The 23,560-nt window shown below is 35.4% G+C and overlaps 1 protein-coding gene across 5 annotated transcripts in view; it reads left to right on the top strand.

Annotated features, from left to right (window-relative positions):
- The window catches only part of Gulp1 (GULP PTB domain containing engulfment adaptor 1), a 263,083-nt gene that overhangs the window by 218,863 nt on the left and 20,660 nt on the right, over nt 1-23,560 (top strand). For 3 of the 5 annotated variants that reach the window (XM_076931951.1, XM_076931950.1, XM_076931952.1), the window contains 4 exons: nt 7,231-7,368; nt 16,875-16,991; nt 17,180-17,260; nt 17,651-17,743. In XM_076931951.1, coding sequence (XP_076788066.1) covers nt 7,231-7,368; nt 16,875-16,991; nt 17,180-17,260; nt 17,651-17,743 — 429 coding nt within the window. The remainder of the gene's footprint in view (nt 1-7,230; nt 7,369-16,874; nt 16,992-17,179; nt 17,261-17,650; nt 17,744-23,560) is intronic. The other 2 variants (XM_076931953.1, XM_034498631.2) reach the window with 2 other exon arrangements.

Below are 23,560 nucleotides of genomic sequence, written 5' to 3'. Positions count from 1 at the left end.
GCTGCTATACCTTACCATGTACACTGCACTTCATATTCTTTGTCTGTCTGGGTTTTCTTTTTTTTTTTTTTTTTTTGTTGCAGCCCTCTCCACTCCACGCTTGGCGGCCACTGTTTCCCGGCCCAAGCTGCTGCTCTGGTCTGTGGGTCAGAGTTCAGCAAGAGAGAGAGTGAGGATGCACTCGAAGAATGGAGACCAGACAGAGTGCGTTTCGATCCCGTTTATTCTTCAGTCTCTCTAATTCCTAGTTGTACTCAATCCTTTCTGTTCCGAGTGTCTAATGTCTACTCCTACTCCTAGTGTCTGAATCTCTGTTACTCCAAATTGTTCTCTAAGTTGTTCTCTCTAAAGTGTCTGATTCTCTGATCTCTCTTCTATCTGCCTCTCGCCTTTATATGTCTCACTTCTAAGCCATGCCTTTTGGTCATGCCTTTAATCATGCCCTTAGGTCTTGTCTCTATATCTGATCTCTAAGTCACACTCTTAAATCACATACCTTTAATCTCACACACCTTTAATCTCACAAACTTTTAATCTCACACACCCAAGGAAAGTCCTGGGTATCCAAAGCAAGATGTTATCAGAGTGTGCTCAGCTGTTGTAGGCTATTGTAATCCAAGTCTCATGTCAGAGTATACGGCTCAAGATGGCTGCAAAGCTGATGGCCGCTTTCTGCTAAAAGTCGGCTCCCAACAGTTTTTAATAAGGGCATGAAATTTAACTTATGATTATACAATACCTTTATTTAAACCGAATTAGTTGTATAATTGCCTTATCTCTAATTAAAAGCAAACCTTAAGACAAATAGCTTTATGTATTAATTATATAATACATTTATATATTTTTATGATATATAAAATAATTGATATATATAAATAATATATCATATTTATATATATTACATATTAATACACATTAATCATACACAATAATGGGTTTCATTATAACATTATCATACATGTGTACAGTGTATTTTGGTTGTAGTTACTCCAATTGTTTTTTCTTGCTTCCTTCTTATTCCCAATGGTTCCTTCCTTTGCCTAATGAAGCCTCTTTCTACTTCCATCTTTCTTTTTTTCCCAAAGAGTGTTATTATTATTGCTTACAGAAACTGGATGAGAAGATATTCACTTTATCATTTGTTATCCACCTGAAGATAAGATTTCTCTTTTCACTTTGCACTGCTCACAAGATTTTAAAATCCCAAGATTGTTTTTCAAATTGGTGAGGAATAGGCATGAATATGCTTTTTTCCCCATGAGCTTTGTAAAAAATTTTGAGGAGAGTGTACAACAAGCCCTTTGTAAGAATGGCTGTTCAACATATGAGCTGAAGGTCTGGGATAAGGATGAACACTGATATCAATGATCTGAGTAAGGTTGTCTAAAAGGATCAAAAGTTAATTCACCAATGTTGTTCCATCAAACTCTGTTGTGGTGACATTTAACTAATGGAGTTTACTTGTGAAAAGCATTGTGGTTTGACAATGACCATAACAGCTGGTCCTCAGTGTCAGAAAATAGGGTTACCAGTAACAAGAAAAACAACAGGTAAGCCTCTCCCAGACTCTTGTCCATCCTGCCTTTACTCTAGTTTTTTCTGTAATAAAATGATCTTAAAGCCTATTTTAATTTTTTATTGAACAATAATCAACTATTACTATACTTTCTTCCCTCTTTCCTTTTACTTTGTTGTTGTTTTATTTCTTTTCTCATATTTACAAGTTAAATGAAAAATGTATCTGCACACCTGGTGAAAACTAAAAATCCAGGGAAGCAGCTCAGACCAACTGGCAGACACTCCTTACTGGTCTAATAAGGGAGGGCTCACCAAGTGGCTAAAAGTCAAGAAAGGGGAATACAAGACATGATATCTGAACTACTTGTTCTTTTTGAAAGCTTTTCAACATTATTTGTCTATAAAAGTGCTATCTTGTGAAAGGCACATTGAAATCCTGTAGCACATAACAGGCTAAATAAAAAGTTACAATGCACAGCCACAATTTCCTCACCTACTGCTGATGGCACTGAGTCACATGCGCTCTTCCTCAGTCTCACACAGGGACAGATCCACCACACACGTCAGTAATGACTGACAAAACGTGTCTTAGGTTTTTATATTTTGTACATGTCTAAGGATACAAGATTATCATGACACTAAAGAAATTATCTGTACATACACTATTTAATCATAATTGTATTTCCTAAATATTTGCGTACATAATAATGAAGTATTTAGATCATCCTAAATATTCACTGATAGAAACTAAGATTGCAAGATACTGGTTAAACATATGTTATAGTTGTGCTCTGAGCTTATTAATTTCTTGTCCTTTTTGTGCCTGTCATTTGCCTAATGGATTTTTCCTCAGCCAAGGCACCTGTTTGGGAAACAAGCCTCACTTTTATTACCTTCTCTATAAGCAAACTACACATATTTCATGGTGCACTGGAATCCCGCCCCCACTCTCCATAACTCCTCTTCTCTCATTTTAGCTCCTTGGCAGCAGTTGTACTACAACAGCTATAACTGAACTCTTCAGGTCTTTATTTGTTGTTCAGTTGAGGCAGTGAAGTAGGAAAACACTACACGGTGTAATAATAAGTCTTAAATGCATGCCTTGGATTTGAAAAGGACATCATTGTTCCATACCATTGAATCTCGGAAGAGGAAGCACGTGTTCATCCATGCTAAGATCCTCAGCTATTTACAGACATATTCAAAGATTAGGATTACAGGGCTGGAGAGATGGTAAAGTACATACATCACTTAAGGCTCTTCCAGAAGACCCAGGTCTGATTTCCAACATTGGCATAGAAGTTCACAAACATCTGAAACTCTAGTTTCAGGGATCCAAGGACTTCTTCTGGCCTCTGTTAGCACCATGCAGGTGGCGCTACAGACACATGTGCAGGGTATTCACATAAAATAAAATAAATTTTAAGGATTAAATTTAGGCAATGTGGGACCTTAGACTTCATTTTTGCACTTTTGTCAAGTAATTGCAATGTAACTATTCCAAGTACTACCCTTTGTTATCATCTTGTAATATAATTTTATTGATTCTAAAACTAGAACAACTAGCATCCACGTCTGTGCTATGTACAAACATGTAAACTTTGGCTATATGCACACACCAGAAGAATTTACTGTATGTACACACAGTAAGACTCCACTAGATGCACACACCAAAAGAATTGACAGAGCCAGGCAGTGGTGGCGCACACCTTTAATCCCAGCACTTGGGAGGCAGAGGCAGGCAGATTTCTGAGTTTGAGGCCAGCCTGGTCTACAGAGTGAGTTCCAGGACAGCCAGGGCTACACAGAGAAATCCTGTCTTGAAAAACAAAAACAAACAAACAAACAAACAAAAAACAAAAAAAGAAGAATTGACTGTGTGCATATAGGAAGATTTAACCATATACACTTATAGAAACACTTGATTGGGTGTGCATGTACAAAGTGTCATCTTTTTATTCCATTGAAAAAACAAAAGACACTCAAAGTCGAAAGTTACGGGCTCTGTTAAGCATCAGTGTTTCCAGGACACTGTCAGAAGATTGATGTCTAGAGTCATCTTGTACTTTGAGTCATGTGGTATGTGTGAGAGAAAGACGATAGAAGAGGTGAGAGGAGGGAAGAAATATCTACTACATTAAACTCTAACACATGGATTTAAAAACCACTACCCTAAGAGAGATAAATGAATCTGATAATAAAAATTACTTAATTTAGATTGGAATATATGAAAAAGGTCAACTAAACATGATACACTTACATTTATTTATAGATAGTTTTACTTGTAAGAGGAAAAACTGAAAATTCATTATTAATCTAAAATAGACTTTCTTTATACAAAGTATGTTTTATTTTCATTTGGGTGGAGAAAATTGAAATAAATGTGATCTCTGTAAGAGTTAGTACTCAATGCTTTTGATTGTTCTCTATATGGATAGTGTGTAGTTCGTAAACAGGTGGCACAGAAGGAAATATGCATTGATCTTTTTTATATTTCAGCTCTAATAAAATGTATGGATTATAAAATATATGTATTTCCTCACTGTATATTGTTGTTTTTCCTTAATCTTTTATAACATCTCATAAAATTAGTTCTAATATCCATGAATTTTATCACAAGGTGGACTGTCTAACTTTATTTTTTTAAAAAGTAGCTTAACATACAAGAGACTCTGAGTTCAATCCCTGGTACCTATAAAAAAAATCAAAGCAAAACAAACAAAAAAGGTATCATAAAAGAAAAAGCGTATACTCCTCAGCTGCAGGATTGAGAGCTGCAGAAGAGAGAGCATACAATCATGTGAAAGCCGGGGAGGAGCGGCCCCAGCACACACGTCTGTTGGGTCCAGGATAGCAAAGATGAAGTATAGACTTTAGCAAGTAATAATTTAGAAGTATTGGAGGGGAAGTGTTACCAAAATGGAAGATTGGGAAGGCCCAACCATTGAGATGATTTAAGCATATTAAATATAACACTGCATGTGTGCATGCGTGTGTGCGTGTGTGTTTTTCATTCAATAATCCAGAGCATTTGGGCAGGCAGCTAGGAATTTATGCATCTGGCACCAGAGAGAGTAGAGCAGATGAGCCATTTGACTACTATATCCAGCTGTCTAGTCTTCTTTTATAAGAAGATGACTTTGCTAACAGTCTTAATTATTTTTGTGTTGCTGTGGTAAAATACTACAACAAAAACAGTGTAAGGGAGTGTTTTAGCTCACAGTTCTTGTTACAATCCATAATGGAGGGGAAAGCAAGGCAGCAGGAAGGGTCATGAAGCCTATGGCCACATTATATCCTCAGGCAGAAGACAATGATGAAATCATGTTAGTGTTCAACTTTCTACTCTATTTTATTCATTTTAGAATACCCTGCCCAAGGAATAGTCTCAGCCACAGCTAACATGGGTCTTCCCACATCAATTATGTAATTGACAGAATCTCTACTGGCACGCACAGAAGATAGTTTCTTAGGGTGATTCTGAGTTTATCTCAAAATAATTAATATAAGTCATCACACCAACACAAACAAATATTAGGATAATTCCAAACTGATGACAACCATTACCTTCTGTGATTATACTGGTTGCTGGATGAATGAAAGGTGGCATATTCCACCAGTAGCTATAGAAAATATATGTTTTTCCTGTTTTTATGTAATTTATTCTATAAGTAAATAGGAATAATAAGTCATTTTTCTGAACTGTATAATAATAGTTCCTTCTCATGTATTAGAAACATAATTATATAGTTACTAATGATATATACCAGCTATCAGTATTTAGAAACTCCAGCATGGCTCAGGGCTCTTATTTGATTATTTTTATTAAAACAAAAAATATATGTCAATGTGAAAATTATCAGGAAAAATAGAGGAATGAATCTAAGACACACATGGCCATTGTTTATCTAAACATTAAGGGCAAGAAAAAGAAGATGCCCTCATGAATAGCCTATTGACAAAATGAAGAATATGAAAGTAGAAGAGAGACTTTCAGAGAAGAGAAAAGGGGAAGTACTAGAATTTAAGATGAGCAATGGGCAAGATATGATTAAAATAGGTTGCAAGGTGTTGTGAAATATCACAGTGAAACCAGTTATTCTTTTACAGTTAACATTCACTAGTCTTAAAAGCCTACATAGAACTCTTTTCAGTGCTACTCATCCCTCCTATAGAAGTATATAGATCAGGAATAAAAAACACATTCATCATACAATATCCTTGTCTCCTATAGAAGTGTATAGATCATAAATGTCAGAACACAGTCATCATACACTATCCTCCTCGTCTCCTATAGAAGTGTATAGATCAGGGATGTCAGAACACAGTCATCATACACTATCCTCCTCGTCTCCTATAGAAGTGTATAGATCAGGGATGTCAGAACACAGTCATCATACAGTATTCTTCTCGTTCAATAGTGAAGCTCATTAAGTAACTCTTCCCTCAGGGGATGATGCATTACTATAGATTAGCTCAGCATTTCTTACCTATGATATTTAAGTTCTCATTTACAGTCTGATGAACAATGTAGAAATAAGAACAATCAATTAAATCAAACCATGCATGCATGTAAATGAAAAAATATCAGACTCCATGGCATCATTGCTACTAATTTATATATTTTAATCATAGTCTTTGGAGTTTTTGATTCAAATGCAATAAGTACAAAAACATGTTTATAGCTGATACTCTGGTGTTTAAAATTGGAAATACATTCACCTAGTCAGCCTTGGATAAAACTATAATCACTTCCACCTATAATCTTTTACAATACCCACTAAATATTGTGGGTGACTAGAGTTCCTGATTGATATTCTGTGTTATAATGAACCTTAAAATAAATGATGCAAGTTGCCAGAATAGAAAGCAGAATGATTATTAATCTTGCTATCATCAATTCACAATTAAGTAAAACATAAGAATTTTTCAACTGCAACGTGTTTCAGAAAACTATGTAAACAAGTAGACAATAGTGATGCTGCTGCTAAGTTTCATAATTCAGTATTGTGTGGGTTTATGTATGGATGCAAGTGTGTGTGTGTGTGTGTGTGTGTGTGTGTATGCATGTAGTTGCACTTGTACAACAACTGTGTCCGGTTATTTACTTTTATGCCTATTAGAAGCCCTCATTCAGTCATCTCCAGGTTGTTGTGTTATTGACCAAGGTTGCAAGGATGAGATTACTAAATAGAAAGGGCTCAGGGTGAATGAACCAGAAAGACCTGATACTTCACGGGAAAACCATGTCTGGTTGTTACTGGGGCTTGGGGAGCTTGCTCATAGGTGGTTCTGTTCTAGACTATAGTGCTTGTTATTGCCATAATCATAAAATGCACAGAATTTGGCAGAATTTGGTCTTTTTCTATAAACTTCAAAACAACTTTTAATCTTTTGCAGCTCAATATTCTCTTAGGTAAATGTTCAAGTTTTAAAGACTGCTTTTGTTTGTTTATTTCTTTTAAAATTCCTTGTAGCTCAGAAACCCACTGACGCTCTGTTCCTCTCACGTCCAGCGTGTGCTGGTGTGTGTGCTACTGCAGGGAGTCAGGAGTTCTGCGTCTGCTTTGCATTTGTTTATATTTGGAGCATGCGCAATGATAAGAGCAAGACTTGGCATGAATACTATGCTTTCAGAACTGTAAAATAACATAGCTGACATTCTAGAATGTGAAAGAAACTATCAACTATATTTTTCATTCGTGTTCACAGGAAGTTCAACACAACTGCCAGCTTCATAGAATATCATTTTGCGCGGATGATAAAACTGACAAGAGGATATTCACTTTCATATGCAAAGATTCCGAGTCAAATAAACATTTGTGTTTTGTATTTGACAGCGAAAAGTGTGTAAGTATGCCAGATGTTTTAGGGTGGTTTGTTCTTGTTTACAAGACATGGATTGTCGTGTTTCCCACACTAACAAAGTATTTGGAAAAGAATAAGGCCTGCAAACACTTAACTGCACTAATAGGCTCATCCTGTCATGAGAATAGGCTTCAGGATTCATCCTGACTAAATCTTATGTTCGTTAGCAAATGTTTGCATGCAAATTTCTTTCATTAGAGCTTCATGGCTACTTTTATTTGTTTTCAGTCATCTCAAAATCATTTAGTTTATATTAAATTTTAATCTAAAAATTATTGAGTAACATCTGCATGATACAAAGAGGAACAGTGAGCAAAGTGAGTTTTTCTGGAATATGATTAACTTAGTCAAGACAAACATTTTCATCTAAAAATTAAATGTTATTTAGCTTCTTAAAATTTTTCCAATTCTTCGAAAATTGGTTTTTGAAGCTTATTATTCAGAATATTTTATTGGTGTTGAGTATCCTTTTGAGTGTATGTGCGTGTGTATGTATGCATGTGTGTGTACTGTGGATGAAAATGTGAAGTTCTTAGCAAGTAAGGACATTTAGGAAACTCTGAGTCATGTCCCAATTTCTTAATGATCCAACATCTTAAGCAAAACCCTGTGTGCTGCTTACAAGTATAAGCTAATTTTATTCATAACCAAGTCTTAGTTCTGTTATAAAACCTAAGATGTGAGTGCATATTGTAGACATTAATGTTGTCAGTAGAAAAACATCCAACCTCAGCAACACTGCTGGATTAAAATGAAAATGGAACTCAAGTAATTTAGATTCTATTTTTTCCTTGTTCTCAAAAATAGAAAATTACTAATATTTTGACTAGGTACTTTATTTCTCTGTCGTTACCACATGGTCTTTTTGAGAACAAAAATCTGTTTATTTCATATCTATTTCTTCCATCAGGTAGATAACAGATGCCCAGTAATTTTATTTTCTGATGCAAAATACAATATTGAAATTTATCCTAAGTAGCTTAGTTATTTTTATATCATTTAAATTTTAGAGTTTTTAAAAAGCAAGTTCCCATGGTGACTAAGTAGCATCATAAGATCTATTCATGATTTTGTAAAGAATATAAAGCATTTCATCTGAAAAATATGCTTATCAGTTCAAGTCAGAATTTTGTAGACAAAAAGGAACTTCATATGGTGACCACATTAGTCTTGAAATGTAACCCATTGCACAAATGCACCATTGTTACGTTTTCCTATGCTTTTATAATATGTTATTTGTAGATAATTTTGTATGATTGACAATATTAAAGCTGACATTCTTAAAATAATTTTAAGATACAATTCTCTTTTACAATATATATCAAAGTATTTGACTTAATTTTCTTTCATTCGTTGCCTTGAACATGAAAATCAACTTAGTTGGAATTCTCTGAAGTAGTTCATAGTTAAGATTCATAATAAATATTAGCATTATTATAGTTTGTGCTGATCTATAATCTTTCCTTGAGACCCATCTAAGTCTGTGATATGATCATAAAGCAAAAGTGTGTTTCTCATAGAGCTCATGACATTGTAAAAGTGTACATTTTTTAATCTCAAGGACATTTTATTAGAACTTAATTGTTGAACTTATTTGGAAGGCAAACTATAAATATCAGTAGTTGCCTTTAGAAAAAAAAATAGAAATAATCAAGGGATAAAACCCTGCCATTTGAATTACTGACAAGGAGGCTTCACCACATGTGGCAGAGGAAGACATTACAGTAGGAGTAAGGACATCCAAAGTGTCAGGGAAGCCCAAAGTGTCGGGGAAAGCATGATTAGAAAAAAAAAAAAAAAAAAAAAAAAAAAAAAGAAAAAGAAAAGTGTTAATGATTTTCTGAGTAATTCACAAAATGGGCTGACTTACAAAGCAGCATGTTGTGTTTCAGTGAGCTACTGCACACGGATCCTGAAATTTTGGGAAAGGAAGATGTACTATCTTCTTAAAGAAATATTTACTCTATCTGTCTCTTCAACGTGGTTTAAGGCAAACATATATTTCTATGGGTAGACATTTTTCCCCCCCAGATACTTTGTTTTTCAGGATTGGAAATATTTAATAGTAGACAAACTAGAAGTTAACATAGAAACTGTTGAGAGAAAATCAAGTTTTAGATATTAAAAGGAATTGAACATGTCATGAAAAATTATGACTCTTTATGCATGTAACAGAAACCTCAAAATACTCAACCAAATCCTCTGAGAAATGCAAAGAGAAATAGGCAAATCCACAATTACAAAGAAAGCTTTCTGGTGGATATGAAATGAAGGGTCATTTTACTGGGTACTTCTTACATGAGTGTGAAATACATATATGTACTTCTTACATGTATTCTGTAAATCTATCAAAACTGAGTAATAAATTTGATGAATTATACACATTAAAAAATTGTACCTGATAGATTAAAGATTTTTAAGCATCCATGAGGCATTCATTAAGTATGTATTACTATGTACCCACTCAAGTAGAAAGACAATGATAACAATGATAGTTACCACCATCACTGTCCCAGGAGCATGGCTGGTAAGAGTACAATGGATGAGTGTTATTGTGGAATAGTTAAAGAATAGTTGTCTATATTCTTTGACTAGCAATTATCATTCTGATAATCTATCTTAAATGGATTCTATTAAACATGGGAGGAGAGAGACAGAATTATGAGAAAACAGTAGAAAAGCAAGTGCAAAATGAATAGAGACTAGTCAAGTATGCCAAAACAATTCAAGGGAATATCATTTGCTATTAAAATGACATTAGTGGAGCATACAAAGAAAATGCTTTAAAGGCTTCTAGAAAAGCACAGCATTAAATTGGTCCATTTCACACAGCTCTATAAGGAACCCAATTTTTAATGTAGTATCTAACTAAAGAAATAGTTATAAACTACCTTTTATGATTTAAAACAAAAGATGGAAAGGAAAAAAGAAAACCTATACTGACTACATTCCATTTTAGGTGGGTTTTTGTTTTGCATCTATTTTTGTAACATTCTATTCCATTGTAAACAATCTAAAAATGTATTTCTATTGAAATCACATAATCTTTGTATAATAGCAACCCAGCCTTTTCTACCATTTTAAAAAGACTATTTATATAAATGTTTGAGTTTAAAATTTTTAAGGCATTATAGTATTTAATAATGAATTATCCTCCCCACAAAACTTGCTTACATTTAGCCCTGTGAATTAAAGTAATTTCCATAAATAAATAAATAAATGACAAATTATGAGACAATAAATTTATACAGATAGTTTTTATCAAAGCCATAGAGTTACAAAGTCTGGGTTTTTTTTTTTTTTTTTTTTTTTTTTTTTTTTATTTCCTTGGGAGTAATTGCTGTGTACACAGTGCTCTGCTGCATTTTAGAGGTGCTGTACATACTAAATATGACTTCACCTTAAAAAGTCTCAAAAATATTGGATATTTAAGTTGCTTAAATAATGTCAGTCCATGCTGTGTAAGTGACAGATGCCTAGAAGAAAAAAGCCACCATAGCAGTGAACTGGGAGCAGCTGATGATTATGGGTTCATTTGTTCTTTTCTGTGAAGGTTGCTATTGTGCAATAGACAAAACAAGCTAAGCCTGGGATAAGATGTTTGCAAACCTCAGAGAAGACAGAGGACCAGTGTCAAGAACTTTCAGTGTTCTACAGCACACAATCCATCAAGTTAGAAAATGGGCAAATGACAAGATTTTATTGATGAGGAGAATCTATAGATAAGAAATAAGCACATGAAAGACATTCCATGGTGGTGTTTACTAGGAAAACACAGTTTGAAAATCAGAGACATTGCCCCACAGTTATCCGAAAGGCCAAGCCTCCAAATGCTGATGAGTTCGTGGAAACCGTATGACTCATTGTAGCTGCTGGAATAAACAGCTCACGAGTCTAAAGAAACTTATCATGCAACTCTTGTGAACATTTTGAAAATCCACAGCACAGAAACCAATGCTTAAAATATTCACAGAAGAACGAACCTGGTAATATTTACAAGTATGCATACATATGTATATGTTTGCATGAGTATAGCTTATTGCTAAGTGCTCCAAACTACAATCATCCTTTAAAGTGGCTGAATAAGCACTCCTTTGTAAGTCTCAACCTCAGAGCTCTACTTAGCATTGAAAGGAATCAGCTGTCGGTGCCTGCAGCAGCCTGATGGCTCTCTGTAGCATTCTAAAAGAGACAAAATTATAGAAAGGAAGTAACTGATGTTTGCTCATGGTCTGAGAAGGTGAGAAGAGGCTGGAGAAGAATGCTTGTACAAGATGAAGGATTATTGTCATGGAATTTTCTGTATTTTGGCCATATTATCCATATTCTATCTATGATTTGTACCTAGTTTTGTGACGTGGTATCATGGTAAAGATCAGGATACAGGTTAACATGACCTGTCTATGCAAATTCTTATGATTTAAGGTAAATCTAAAACAATCACACACACACAAATGTTAGTGACCTATTTGAAGCCAAACTGCTGGGGACTTCCCCAGCATCACAGGGTTGCTGAGGAAGTCAGTGATAGGGACATTGGTGATTGAAGATGCAAAAGTTGCAAGGTTTTTCTTTCCTCTTTGGTATTCTATGGCCAGAAACTGCCGTCCTCTGGGGATTATTAACACCTGCTGTTTAACATAGGGTTGGGGTTGGGGGAGGCATAAAGTAAAGAAGTTAGCTGTTATGGTTCGTGTATGCTTGGCCCAGGGAGTGGCACCGTTAGAAGGTGTGGCCCTGTTGGAGTAGGTATGGGTGTGGGCTATAAGACCTTCACCCTAGCTGCCTGGAAGTATTCTGCTAGGAGCCTTCAGATGAAGATGTAGAACTCTCAGCTCTGCCTGCTCCATGCCTGCCTGGACACTGCAGTGTTCCTGCCTTGATAACAGTGAACTGAACCTGTAAGCCAGCCCTGATTAAATTTGTCATTATAAGAGTTTGTTAACAGAAGTAAAACCTGAAGACATTAGCTTATTTGGACTCTGTGGTCTTTTACTCACAAGCCCCTCATTGAGGCTCAGAGTTTTGTTAACTCATTGAGAGCCAGTGAAAAAGGAAAAGAAAATCACACATGCAGAAAGAAAATCTTTTACTCAGGCATATATGCATTCATACACACATACACTCTGGTCAGCCCGACTACCTGTCTTATCTGCTCCACAAGTGTTCATGCATACTTACATACATACACATATGAATATATAGACAGATGTACATTCATACATTTGGATGGATGGGGCAGAGCCCCACCCCCCAAGCCACACACATATATTTGGTGAGTGGATGTGGCAGAGACCCAGATGCCAACCCCTTATTCCTTTCCTTTGGCCTTTTCATATTTTCTTAGACAAAAATTGTTTAGAAAATTATCTCATAAATAAGATGTTACACAAAGAGTTACAGAAGGATGTTGACAGTTAAGTTCAAAGCAGTGTTTTATTCTATAAGCTCATTGTAATTTCAAAGCAACAGTTTCACATGGCCTTGCTTTATTAAAGTGCACACCTGTGGGCTCATCCATGGATCTGACCTAGAATGAATGTTTTTTTCTTGATCACAAATTTGTCCCAGGTTTATTTTTTTTACTGTAATTATGAAAGCTCAATGTATTCCTTATTATGCAGCCTTTATTTACTATTCTATGCAGAGTGGGTACATTCTTTTCTTGATTCTGACTATTTAATCTATATTTCAGGCAAAACAGATAATACCATCTCCCAAAATGTTTCTTTCTAAAATTATCAAATCAGGAAGTCAATAAAGTCATTAATTCACCTAAACAACATTAATTCATGAAATTTCATCTTCCTATTGATTTCAAGAAAATTTGCTCAATGGGCTGAGCTGATGCCCATGAATTATTAAGCTGTGTAATAGTGATAGGAAAAGGCATATTTTGGTACCTTGCCTCTCAGAGCTCACCCACTGTAGGCCCTGCAAAAAAAAAATGGTGGGCCACATCTAAGAAAATTACCTGCTAGCCTTAGCCTCTCTTAGATGGTTCCTGTCACCAACGTTTCTCTTATTTTAAAGAAATACATGTCATGGAGATTCACTGATGACAGCAGACTCACAAAACCAAGCAGGGGGACACACCTTTAGTTTCAGCACTTGGGAGATAGATCAGGCAGATCTCTTGTGAGTTCCAGGCCAACCTTATCCTGGATTCTTGATATACTAAACATTGATTTACTTACCTTATTCTGACAAAGACTGTATGTAAGCCGTAAAAATCACCTCAGCTAATGATATTATTGGAAATATGTTTACAATAAGACTGACATTTACTATTTTGATCCAAGTATATAAAAGTTATTCAATTACTAGAAATATTTAAGACTGTTGATATTATCATAATGCTGACTGGATAGGAAAATAAAATTCAGTCTTGTTTTACTTTTCAAAATAACTTAAAAGGGTAAAGAATGTAGCTCAGTTAGTAGCATGCTTTCCTAACTGATGTGAGGCCCTGCTTGCACTTGCCAGCACTTCATAGATCTGATAAAGTGGCCAATGCCTTTACTATAAGTACACTGAAACAAGAAACTGTGAAAATTACAGAGCCTTGCTAAAAGTGAAGCTAAAAATAACATTGACATGAATGACCATGTCCAATTTAGTGTCAGTCCCTATGAATGGGATGAATCAATGATTTATTTTTTTAGCAGATAATAATTTATTTAGATTAAAAAATTAAATCTAAGTGTCTACGTTAGACAGATATAACTTTTTCCATAAATATCTGAATTATTCAGTACCTTGCAATAAAGCAATATAATTTTAAACAAATTTCAGAAATATCTCCTAAATAAAATGGGTCAGAAAAAAGTGAAAAAATGCTTTCTGCAGATTTAATGGTGTCATTCTCCAGTTATTCAAGAGTAACTCTGGTAGATCTGGGGATATATGTCAGTAGTACAAGGTTTGCATATCATATACGAATATCTGAGTTCAGTCCTTACCACCACAATTAAAATTTTTTCTGCATCACAAACCGTCAAATTTGATTTCAGAATGCTATGTGAATTTCTATTACAGATTTCCTGAGAAACAGAAGGAAAGAATGGATATTTATAGGATGCTTACCATATGGTTATATATTAGTTACAAATAAATGCTAAGGAGAGATTTTCTTTTCATAAATAATACTTTCCTAAGGTATGAGATTTACTATTTTTCTTTGGGAATGCATCATATGTGTCTCCCTCCTCAATCCTCAAATAATTCCCCACTTTACAGTCTTAGATACCAATGAAGTTGTATTTGGAGATGGGGCCTCCAAAAATTAAGAATAGATGAAGTCATGAGGGTGGTTCTCTAGAATCATTGATTTAAAAAAATTCTCTAGAAAAAAATTAATAGTAGAGAAAGAAAATTGAGGCCCACAATTTTAAAAAATGGGATTCATTATGATAAATCCTAAGAAAGAAAAACTAATAATTCTGTTTTCTCATGCTTTCCCCACCCCATCTCCACATCGAGTGTTGGAAGCTCCATAGTTCTTTCTTTGTTTGAGCTCCGTGATTTCCACTATCCAATGAGAGCCTCAGACAAACATATAATTTTACAAAATTGCATTTTAACTATAAGCCTTGTGGGAATGTTAATCACCCTGTCCTCAGAGCCATTATGGAAACTAAGTTTGTACCATGCGTAGACATTTTATAATAGCTGCATGTTTAAAAGAAATTAGGTGTTTTAAAAAGAGTATGATTGTCACAAAGTTGTTATGGATAATTCACACGAAGTTGAATGTTATTGATGTATCAATAATGCTGCCATTTGAATTATCCTTTGTACTGCACATATTAAATACTTGAGAAAAACATGTGATCTTATTAAACAGAAAGAGAACTTCCATAATTTAGAAGTTAGAGAACAAGCACTGGAGAGATGACTGGCTGCTCTTCCAAAAGTTCAGGGTTCAATTTCCAGCACCCACATGATAGCTTACACTATCTCTAACTCCTGTTCCAGGTAACCTTGTTGGCCTTTGGGGATACTGGCATGCATATAATACCCAAATGTAATATCCAGTGTGTGTGTGTGTGTGTGTGTGTGTGTGTGTGTGTGTTTGCTATGCATGTGTGTGGGTATGTATTTGTAATGTCATAAATGTGGAGGTCAAAGGACAACCTGCAGGAGTTGATTCTCTCCACTATGTGAGTTTCCTGGTTGAATTAAAGTTGTCAGGATTGACAGCAAGCACCAACACACTTTAAGCCACTTCGTTGAACTTATACGTTTGTTTGGGTTTTTGATTGTTTTTTTTTTTTTTAACATAGATTTTAACTTGACTCTGAGTAAATGTTAAGTTGAGCAATGACACTTTTATTTATTTAGTAATTTTATTGTAGCTTATTGTGGTTTATCTTTTCATAGCTCTATTTCCTTTGATAAAATAGTGATCTCCATGATTTATGCATACATTTTACATTTTTATTTTGTATAGCAAAAGTCCTCCATTAATGCTTTGTTTTAGGTAGTTCATAGTAGAGAAGATGTATTACAATGTCAGTTTGTTAAAGGGGAATGTTTTTAATATTTAATATTATCACTATTTTTCTGTCATTAAAAACAGGATTCCTATTTATCTTGTTAAATATGACATTTGTCAGTGCATTGCATCAGTTAATGCCTTATTAAGACTTTTGGGGTTAATTAAGTAAATCACTTTTTCATGAATGCTTTATGTAAATGTCATGAAATTGTAGAGATTTGGATGAAGAAGGAATGAAGCTGGTAGACTTTAGGTGTCTATAACAGTTGTTTCCTTGATAGAATGTATACCAGGTTCAATTCCTATGACTGCTGCACTGTGTCCCATTAACATTATCATACAAAAGTATGAACTGTTTACCATCACTGAAAATTAGCAGCTCTCATAATGCTTTACATTCTGATCATCTCATCTGTTTACGATCTGACCCTTGTTTGAAATTGTTCACTTCTATGAGGACTGTGAGCCAATTGTATCTACTTTGCTCCTTTTGGAAAGGGCTTCCCTGGAGTTTTCTGTGGACTCTACCCAGGAGGCTTTAATCATGTTACCTGCCCAGAGTATAAAAACCTTCTCATTAGGAAAAGAAAATAATAGCCAAACAAGAGAATTCCAAGAACCTAGTTAAATGCTTATATTTAGTTGGTAGTATGTATTTAAGGAAGCGAGAAAAACAAAAGAAAGCTCTTCAGTTTAAACAGAGCAGGCTTCATAGGGAACTTACACAACTTTCTCACTTTAATAGCTGTTCACTGGTGGCCTCCTTGTACACGAGGATGTACTCTTGAGGATGAAGGGGTTATCAGATTCTTATGCCAGTGCAGTTTACTTTGCTTGCCTGTCAAGTATCTAGCCCTGATCATCATTAACCTTTCAGAGTACTTCCTACTAGTGTCTCTTCCTAATTTGAGTGGGAGGCGTGGCATTAAATCACAGTTTGATGGTTTATTGTTAACATGAAGCTCTTCATTGTGTGTTTTTTACAAAGGCTGAAGAAATTACATTAACCATTGGCCAAGCATTTGACTTGGCATATAGGAAATTTCTAGAATCTGGAGGAAAAGATGTGGAAACAAGAAAACAGATTGCTGGAATGCAGAAAAGAGTGAGTAAACTAAACTTCTTGTTTCACCTTTGTCCGATGTACATACTGGAAAGTTTGCATGTCATCAAACAGAGACCTGCCATTAATTGTCCCTCACAAGGCAGGAGCTGCTTTCACCATATTCCTAGAATTCTTCCTCCTGGATCCTCTGCACAGTCTTTAACTGTTTTATATTGAATTCCCACAAGAACTTAGTGTTCTCATGTGACTTTGCTTCACTTCCTGATGCTTCTCATGGGGATCAGAGCAGCAGAGGCAGCAGATGCTGGGTAAGTGGTTTCCCATGCAGATCAGATTCCTTGTAATTCAATTATGCCCTTTCTCCACCCTTCAGAGTCATCATGAGCAACTTTGTCTTGTGGTTGTACTCCAAGATTATGGGTATAAATTGTACAGCTCAACAAGTAAATACAGCAGTGAACATTAGGAACATAAAATTCACACACACAAGAATTTTTTTTAATTTAATGTCTTTCCAGTGACCTAGGATCTTCTGATATTTTCCTAGCTTTTTCCAAATCATTTTCTTCCTTGTGTACAAGATAATATTTGAATTTTAATAGAATAAAATGCTATTTGCTAATGTAGCTGAGAAAACAGCCAATATTTTCCAAGAAAAAATAATCCTGAAAGCTATTCAATAATCTTTTGATTTTTAGATCCAAGACTTAGAAACAGAAAATATGGAACTTAAAAATAAAGTACAAGATTTAGAAAACCGGTTGAGAACAACTCAAGTGTCCTCGCCTCCAGTAAGTACATTGAGTAAGTGTGTGATGTTATGATATCAACACCCACTGATCATGAATACTGCACCAATTCAAATAATATTTTTTGGTCAATAACAAAGTGAAATATCGGTAGAGATGAAGATAGGTCAGCAGAGTGATTTTTCATATTTAAATTTCATAGGTAGTTCAAAAGACAAGTATTTTCGTGGTTTTTTTTTTTTTTTTTGTTACCTTGTGTTTTATAAAACAATTTAAATCACGCTGTGATCATAAGGTTTAACATACTTTTGTGTTTTGTGGCAAATTCTGTCTTTTATTCCTGCTGGTTACTGTTTACTGGGGTTAGACACAATACCCATGCAATCTGGCCCTGCAGTGCTTTAGGAAATAGATCAAGAACAAGACCATGTACTGGATACACTTGCCTCAGACACTGAAATGAAACAAGTGTTATTCAGACATTATGCAAGCATTTGTCATGAAATCATTTTTGTCTGACCTGTTCCATTTTGAAATTCTTTCCTCAGTTCCTGGGATGATATCATTATTAAGTGATTTTGGCAAAAGGGATTCTTTTTCAGAGAAATACACTTTGTTTTATTATTTTTTAAATTAAAAATATTATTAGTTATTTTGTTTATTAACATTTCAAGTGTTATCCCCCTTCTGGTTTCCTCTCTAAGAACCCCCATCCCACCTGCCCTCCCCCCTGCCTCCACAAGGCATTCCCACCTTACCATCATAGCATTCCTTTACACTGCAGCATCAAGCCTTCACAGGACCAAGGGCCTCTCCTCCCTTTGATGCCGGAGAAGGTCATCCACTGCTACATATGCAGCTGGAGCCATAGGTCCCTCCAAGTTTATTCTTTGGTTGGTGATTTAGACCATGGGAGCTCTGAGGAGAGTCTGGTTGGTTGATATTGTTCTTTCTATGGGGTTGCAAACCCCTTCAACTCCTTCAGTCTTTCCCCTGACTCGTCCATTGGGGCACCCCTGCTCAGTCTGATGGTTGGTTGCAAGCATCTGCATCTGTATCTGTAAGGCTCTGGCATAGCCTCTCAGAAGGTCATTATATCAGGCTCCTGTCAGCAAGCACTTCTTTACATCAGCAATAGTGTCTGGGTTTGGTGGCTGTATATGGGATGGATCCCCAGGTGGAGCAGTCTCTGGATGGCCTTTTCTCTGCTCCATTCTTTGACCCCATATTTCCTTTAGACAGGAACAATTCTGGGTTAAAATTATGAGAAGGGTGGATGGCCCCATCCCTCACCTGAGAGAGGCCATGCCTAACCTCTGAATATGGTCTCTATTGGACCTGAAGACCCAGCTATATATCACCCCTGGGCATATAGCCAAAAGATTCTCCAACATATAACAAGGACATATGTCTCACTATGTTCATAGCAGCCTTGTTTATAATAGCCAGAAGCTGGGAACAACCCAGATGTCCCTCAACAGAGGAATGGATTCAGAAAATGTGGTGCATTTACACAATGGAGTACTACTCAGCTATGAAAAACAATGACTTCATGAAATCCTTAGGCAAATGGATGGAACTAGAAAATATCATTCTGAGTGAGGTAACCCAGTCACAAAAGAATTCATGTGGTATGTACTCACTGATAAGTGGGTTTTAGGAAAAAAGCTCAGAATACCAATGATTCACCTTCAGACCATATGAAGGTCAAGAAGAAGGAAGACCGAAGTGTAGACGCCTCAGTCCTACTTAGAAAGGAAAACAAAATAATCATGGCAGGTAAAGGGAGGGCAGGACTTGTGATGAAGAGTGGAGGGGGAGAGAAAAAAGGGGGCAGGATCAGGTGAGGGAGGAGACAGGGGAGATGTACAGAGGGTCAGGAAATTCAACAGAGGTGTGTACTAGTGGGTGATGGGGAACTGGTGGTAGCTAGAAAGTTCCAGACGCCAGAAAGCAAGAGGCTCCCAGGACCCAATGGGGATGACATTAGCTAAAAATATACAACAAAGGGGAGAGAGAAGTACACTCTAAAGCTATATTTTCTTTCCTAGCAAAGGTGTATTTAGGACTGGCGTTTTCTCCTGTTAATCTGTACCACTAATAATCTTAATGAATGTACTTTATTCACACTAAATTTAACTTATACCATGGTTATGTGAGTTGAACTCAATTGTGAGATAAGTAAATTGTTGCAGAATTTTGACAATTTTCTTCTATAACATATATAATTATATACTTATAATTTTATAGACTTAATATCATGATAACTTCCCAGTTCATCACCATGAAGAAAGATGCTTCAAACTAACATGTCCTAGATGTTGGTCATTTTTTTCTTTTACTCTAAACTCATGTTTTTCCTTCCTCTGTGCTGAGAGAGTTGGTATGACCATTACTTGACAGCATTGATAACAGTCAACTGCTATAGTTAAGCAGAGAAGGGCTGGGGGCTCCTGAGTGCAGACAATGTGTTCACTGGGCTGTGGAGCCTGCTAAGGTCTAAGGCGTCTATGGTCCGAGCCTTCTTAGTAAATCTTTTTTTATATTTTCCCTTCACTATATACTCCATTCAAGGGTTTTGTGGTATTTTTTTTTTTTTTGGCTTATTTGCTTCCCTCTTCTCAAGATACCAAACAATGACCCAAATTTGTTCTGCAATGGCTCTAAAAATGCAAAATGCTGCACACACTTTTTAGAGTCATATTAAAATGCTTACTATAGTCCAGCTAGAAAATACAAAGTGTGAGAGAGGCTATTTCTCAAGGGAGTTTTGACTAGTTGTTTCTAAAATGTCCCAAGCTATGCTTTGGTTCAGCCTTTGAGTTGTCAAAGGAATAGAATAAACGTCTTATCATTTTGCATATAAACCCAAAGATAATTCACCATGTTTCCATTCTTGGAGGACAGAAATCTAAAGCCTTATCATCGAAGGGGAAGGTTTGGGAGGATCAAATAGACTGGGGACACATTCACAAAACTGCTTCCTTTTCAGCAGATCTCGCACATTTGTCTCAAGACAGACATTGTCCTGCACTGACACGGGTACCTGAGAAAAGATGGAGCCAGTGCTGAGGTTATAAATGATCAAGTTGCTATTTCATAACTGCAATTTTGCTACTCTATGAATCATAATGTAAATATTTGATATGCAAGATATCTAATATGCAACTTCTGTGAAAGGGTACTTTGACCGTTAAAGGGGTTGCAACCTACAGATTGAGAACCACTGTTGTAGAGTGTGCAATGGTTATTCTCAACATAATTAAAAGATGTATGGAAAAGAACACAGCATGTTTTTGATTCATAAAAGACAATTCAGAAATATTCTAGAATTCTAAAATTTAGATAAAATTAAGTGATGACATTAAAATATGAATTTATGACAGTTCTGATCTACTAGTTTTGAAAATATTGTTTTGTTAACCTACTTTTGTTCTTTATCTTTCAGCCCACTTTTAATTAAAAGGAATTACATTATTTCTTCCTCTCCTTTTCCTCCCTCCATCCTCTCCCAGGTACCCTTACTCCAGTACTTCTATGTACACCTATTCCCCCCCATGCCCCCACTCTCAAAATGATAGTTCCTTTTTATTCTATTGTTATTGTTCCCTGTCTATATCTATCTATATATGTTTTTACAAATATATAAAAACAAGCTACTGAGTCCATTTTGATATTTGTGTGTATATGGTTTGAGTGCTTGTCTTTTTAAGAGATTATTAACAAATATCTTTGGTTTTTATTTTTTATTTTATTTACACAGCAGTGAAAATAAGCTGGCATAATCCTAAGTGCAGCTATGTTCACTTTACCACCATAAAAATAATTTCCCACATTTCTTATATAAATAAAGAAATAAGTTTATGTTATGTAAACTTTTTAATATTAAATACTGTCATGTGAATGAATAACCATTTTTGGAGATTTGGAGTGGTTCAAACTTAAAACAATGAAAAATGTGTAATAATTGATGTATACATTTGTTATTTAATGGCCTGTAATTTTTTAGGTTAACCAATTATTGTTAAGTTATAAATAAGGTATCTCTGTTCTTTCTTGTGAAACCTTCATGTTATCATAAAGTACACAGTAGGAAAGAACACCACACGGAGTTCCCACAGAGTGACCTGGAACTGAAATTCTGGACATTTTGTACATTTTTTTTTTTTGCTTTGAACTCAGAAATAAAATATAAAATGCTTGTAAATTGATTAAACTTGCTAGCAGTTTGATTAAAGAAATAGAGACAATGGTCTATAAAGTAACTAAGGAAATACTGAAATTGATTAAGGATCCCATTATCCACATACAAATATATAAGTGAATTTTTGTATGAATAAGTGAATTTTATGTACACAATTACATTGTCATGGGATGCTAAATGCGTTTTCATTGTGTTTGTGCTACATGGAGCAACCCCCTGCCCCAAATGGATGGCCTCACCACTGACCAGCTCAACAGAGAATGTTCACAGCCCTCAATTCCACTCAGTTAGCTAAGTCACAGGTTCCTTTTCTGGCCAATGAAATAGATCTTTATATTATCCATTATATGCATCTCCTTATTATGTCAAGATTGTGGAAACATTATGTTGGTTTCAGAAATTGGTCCTTATGGTAACGTATCATTTAGATACACTGAGAAATTTCCGTTCCTTGACTCCATGGTTTGCTGTTTTTCCCTGTGTTCTCGTGGTTTGGCAATAGATGAGAGGCTGGGTTTTCTGCCATTTGGGACTAATCATCTAGGAACAATCTGATTTCCATTTATTATACTCACATGTCAGTGTTGCTTATATTTATATTTGAAAAGAGGGTTTATTCTGCCCTCTTGCCCTCATGAACACCTTCAGAAGTTTGTTCCTTTATAAAATTTGGGTACACCAAGTTGTCAATTTTTTCCTCTTGGTTCTTATGTCTAGGGACTTGCATTTTAACTTCACTAGTTCCGCAAGCTTTCAAACAAATCAAGCTATTGCCAGAAAGTTAAATGAAAAGAAATTGTAGTTTGGAGGAGTACTGTCTATTGCTAGGTTAAAAAAAAAAGTCTCCCTTTCAGTGTTAGATAAAATTCTACTTTTACATAATCAACTCTGCAGCCACTGATTAGATTTCATAAGACAATTACAACCTAAAATGTGTACTTTGTTACAGGTAAACAAGCCTGATAATCTTTTTTTTTTTAATGCTTTCCCAACTACTCTTGAATTAAAGCTAGGCAAGAGCACATTATGAAAACTCTCAATTACACAACAAACTAAATGTGAGTCTCTAAACAAAAGCATGAAGTTTAAACACGAACATCAGTAAGGAACATTTGCTGCCCAGAGAAAATGTTTACCAGTTCTTGGCTACACATTCCGCATTGGTTACTGCATAGAGATGATTCAGGGACTAACCCTACATAATGGGAAGCAAGTATGTTTTCTTTCCAGTTCTGTTGGGTTATACCTGCTCACAGCATTGAACCTGTACTTCAAGATTCTTTTGGTGATTTGTGGCTAGAAAGGTCATAACCATTTCACTTGCATGAATTTTAAAAGAAATATAAACTAATAGATCTTACAATTAGAAATTATAAACCCACATTAAATCTACAAAACTGAAATAGTATTTTCCTGGTGGTATAAGCCTTACTCTTAAGGCTTAGCTTTTAAAGTAATGTTAAAAATGTGCAAAGAGCAATTAACAATTGCTGAGAGTGGAACAATTAGTCCTCCCCATGGATGAGCCAGTACTTAGCCCTGAAAATATAGAAACATAGAAGTACAAGCAACACTTAATGGACTCAGTATGCTGCACCTATATATTCCTGCTCGCATATATATATATATGTGTGTGTGTGTGTGTGTGTGTGTGT

The sequence above is a fragment of the Arvicanthis niloticus genome, chromosome 3 (genome assembly GCF_011762505.2).
Source record: "Arvicanthis niloticus isolate mArvNil1 chromosome 3, mArvNil1.pat.X, whole genome shotgun sequence".
In the NCBI taxonomy this organism is placed as follows: Eukaryota; Metazoa; Chordata; class Mammalia; order Rodentia; family Muridae; genus Arvicanthis; species Arvicanthis niloticus.
This window is presented reverse-complemented; position numbering and strand designations above follow the sequence as displayed.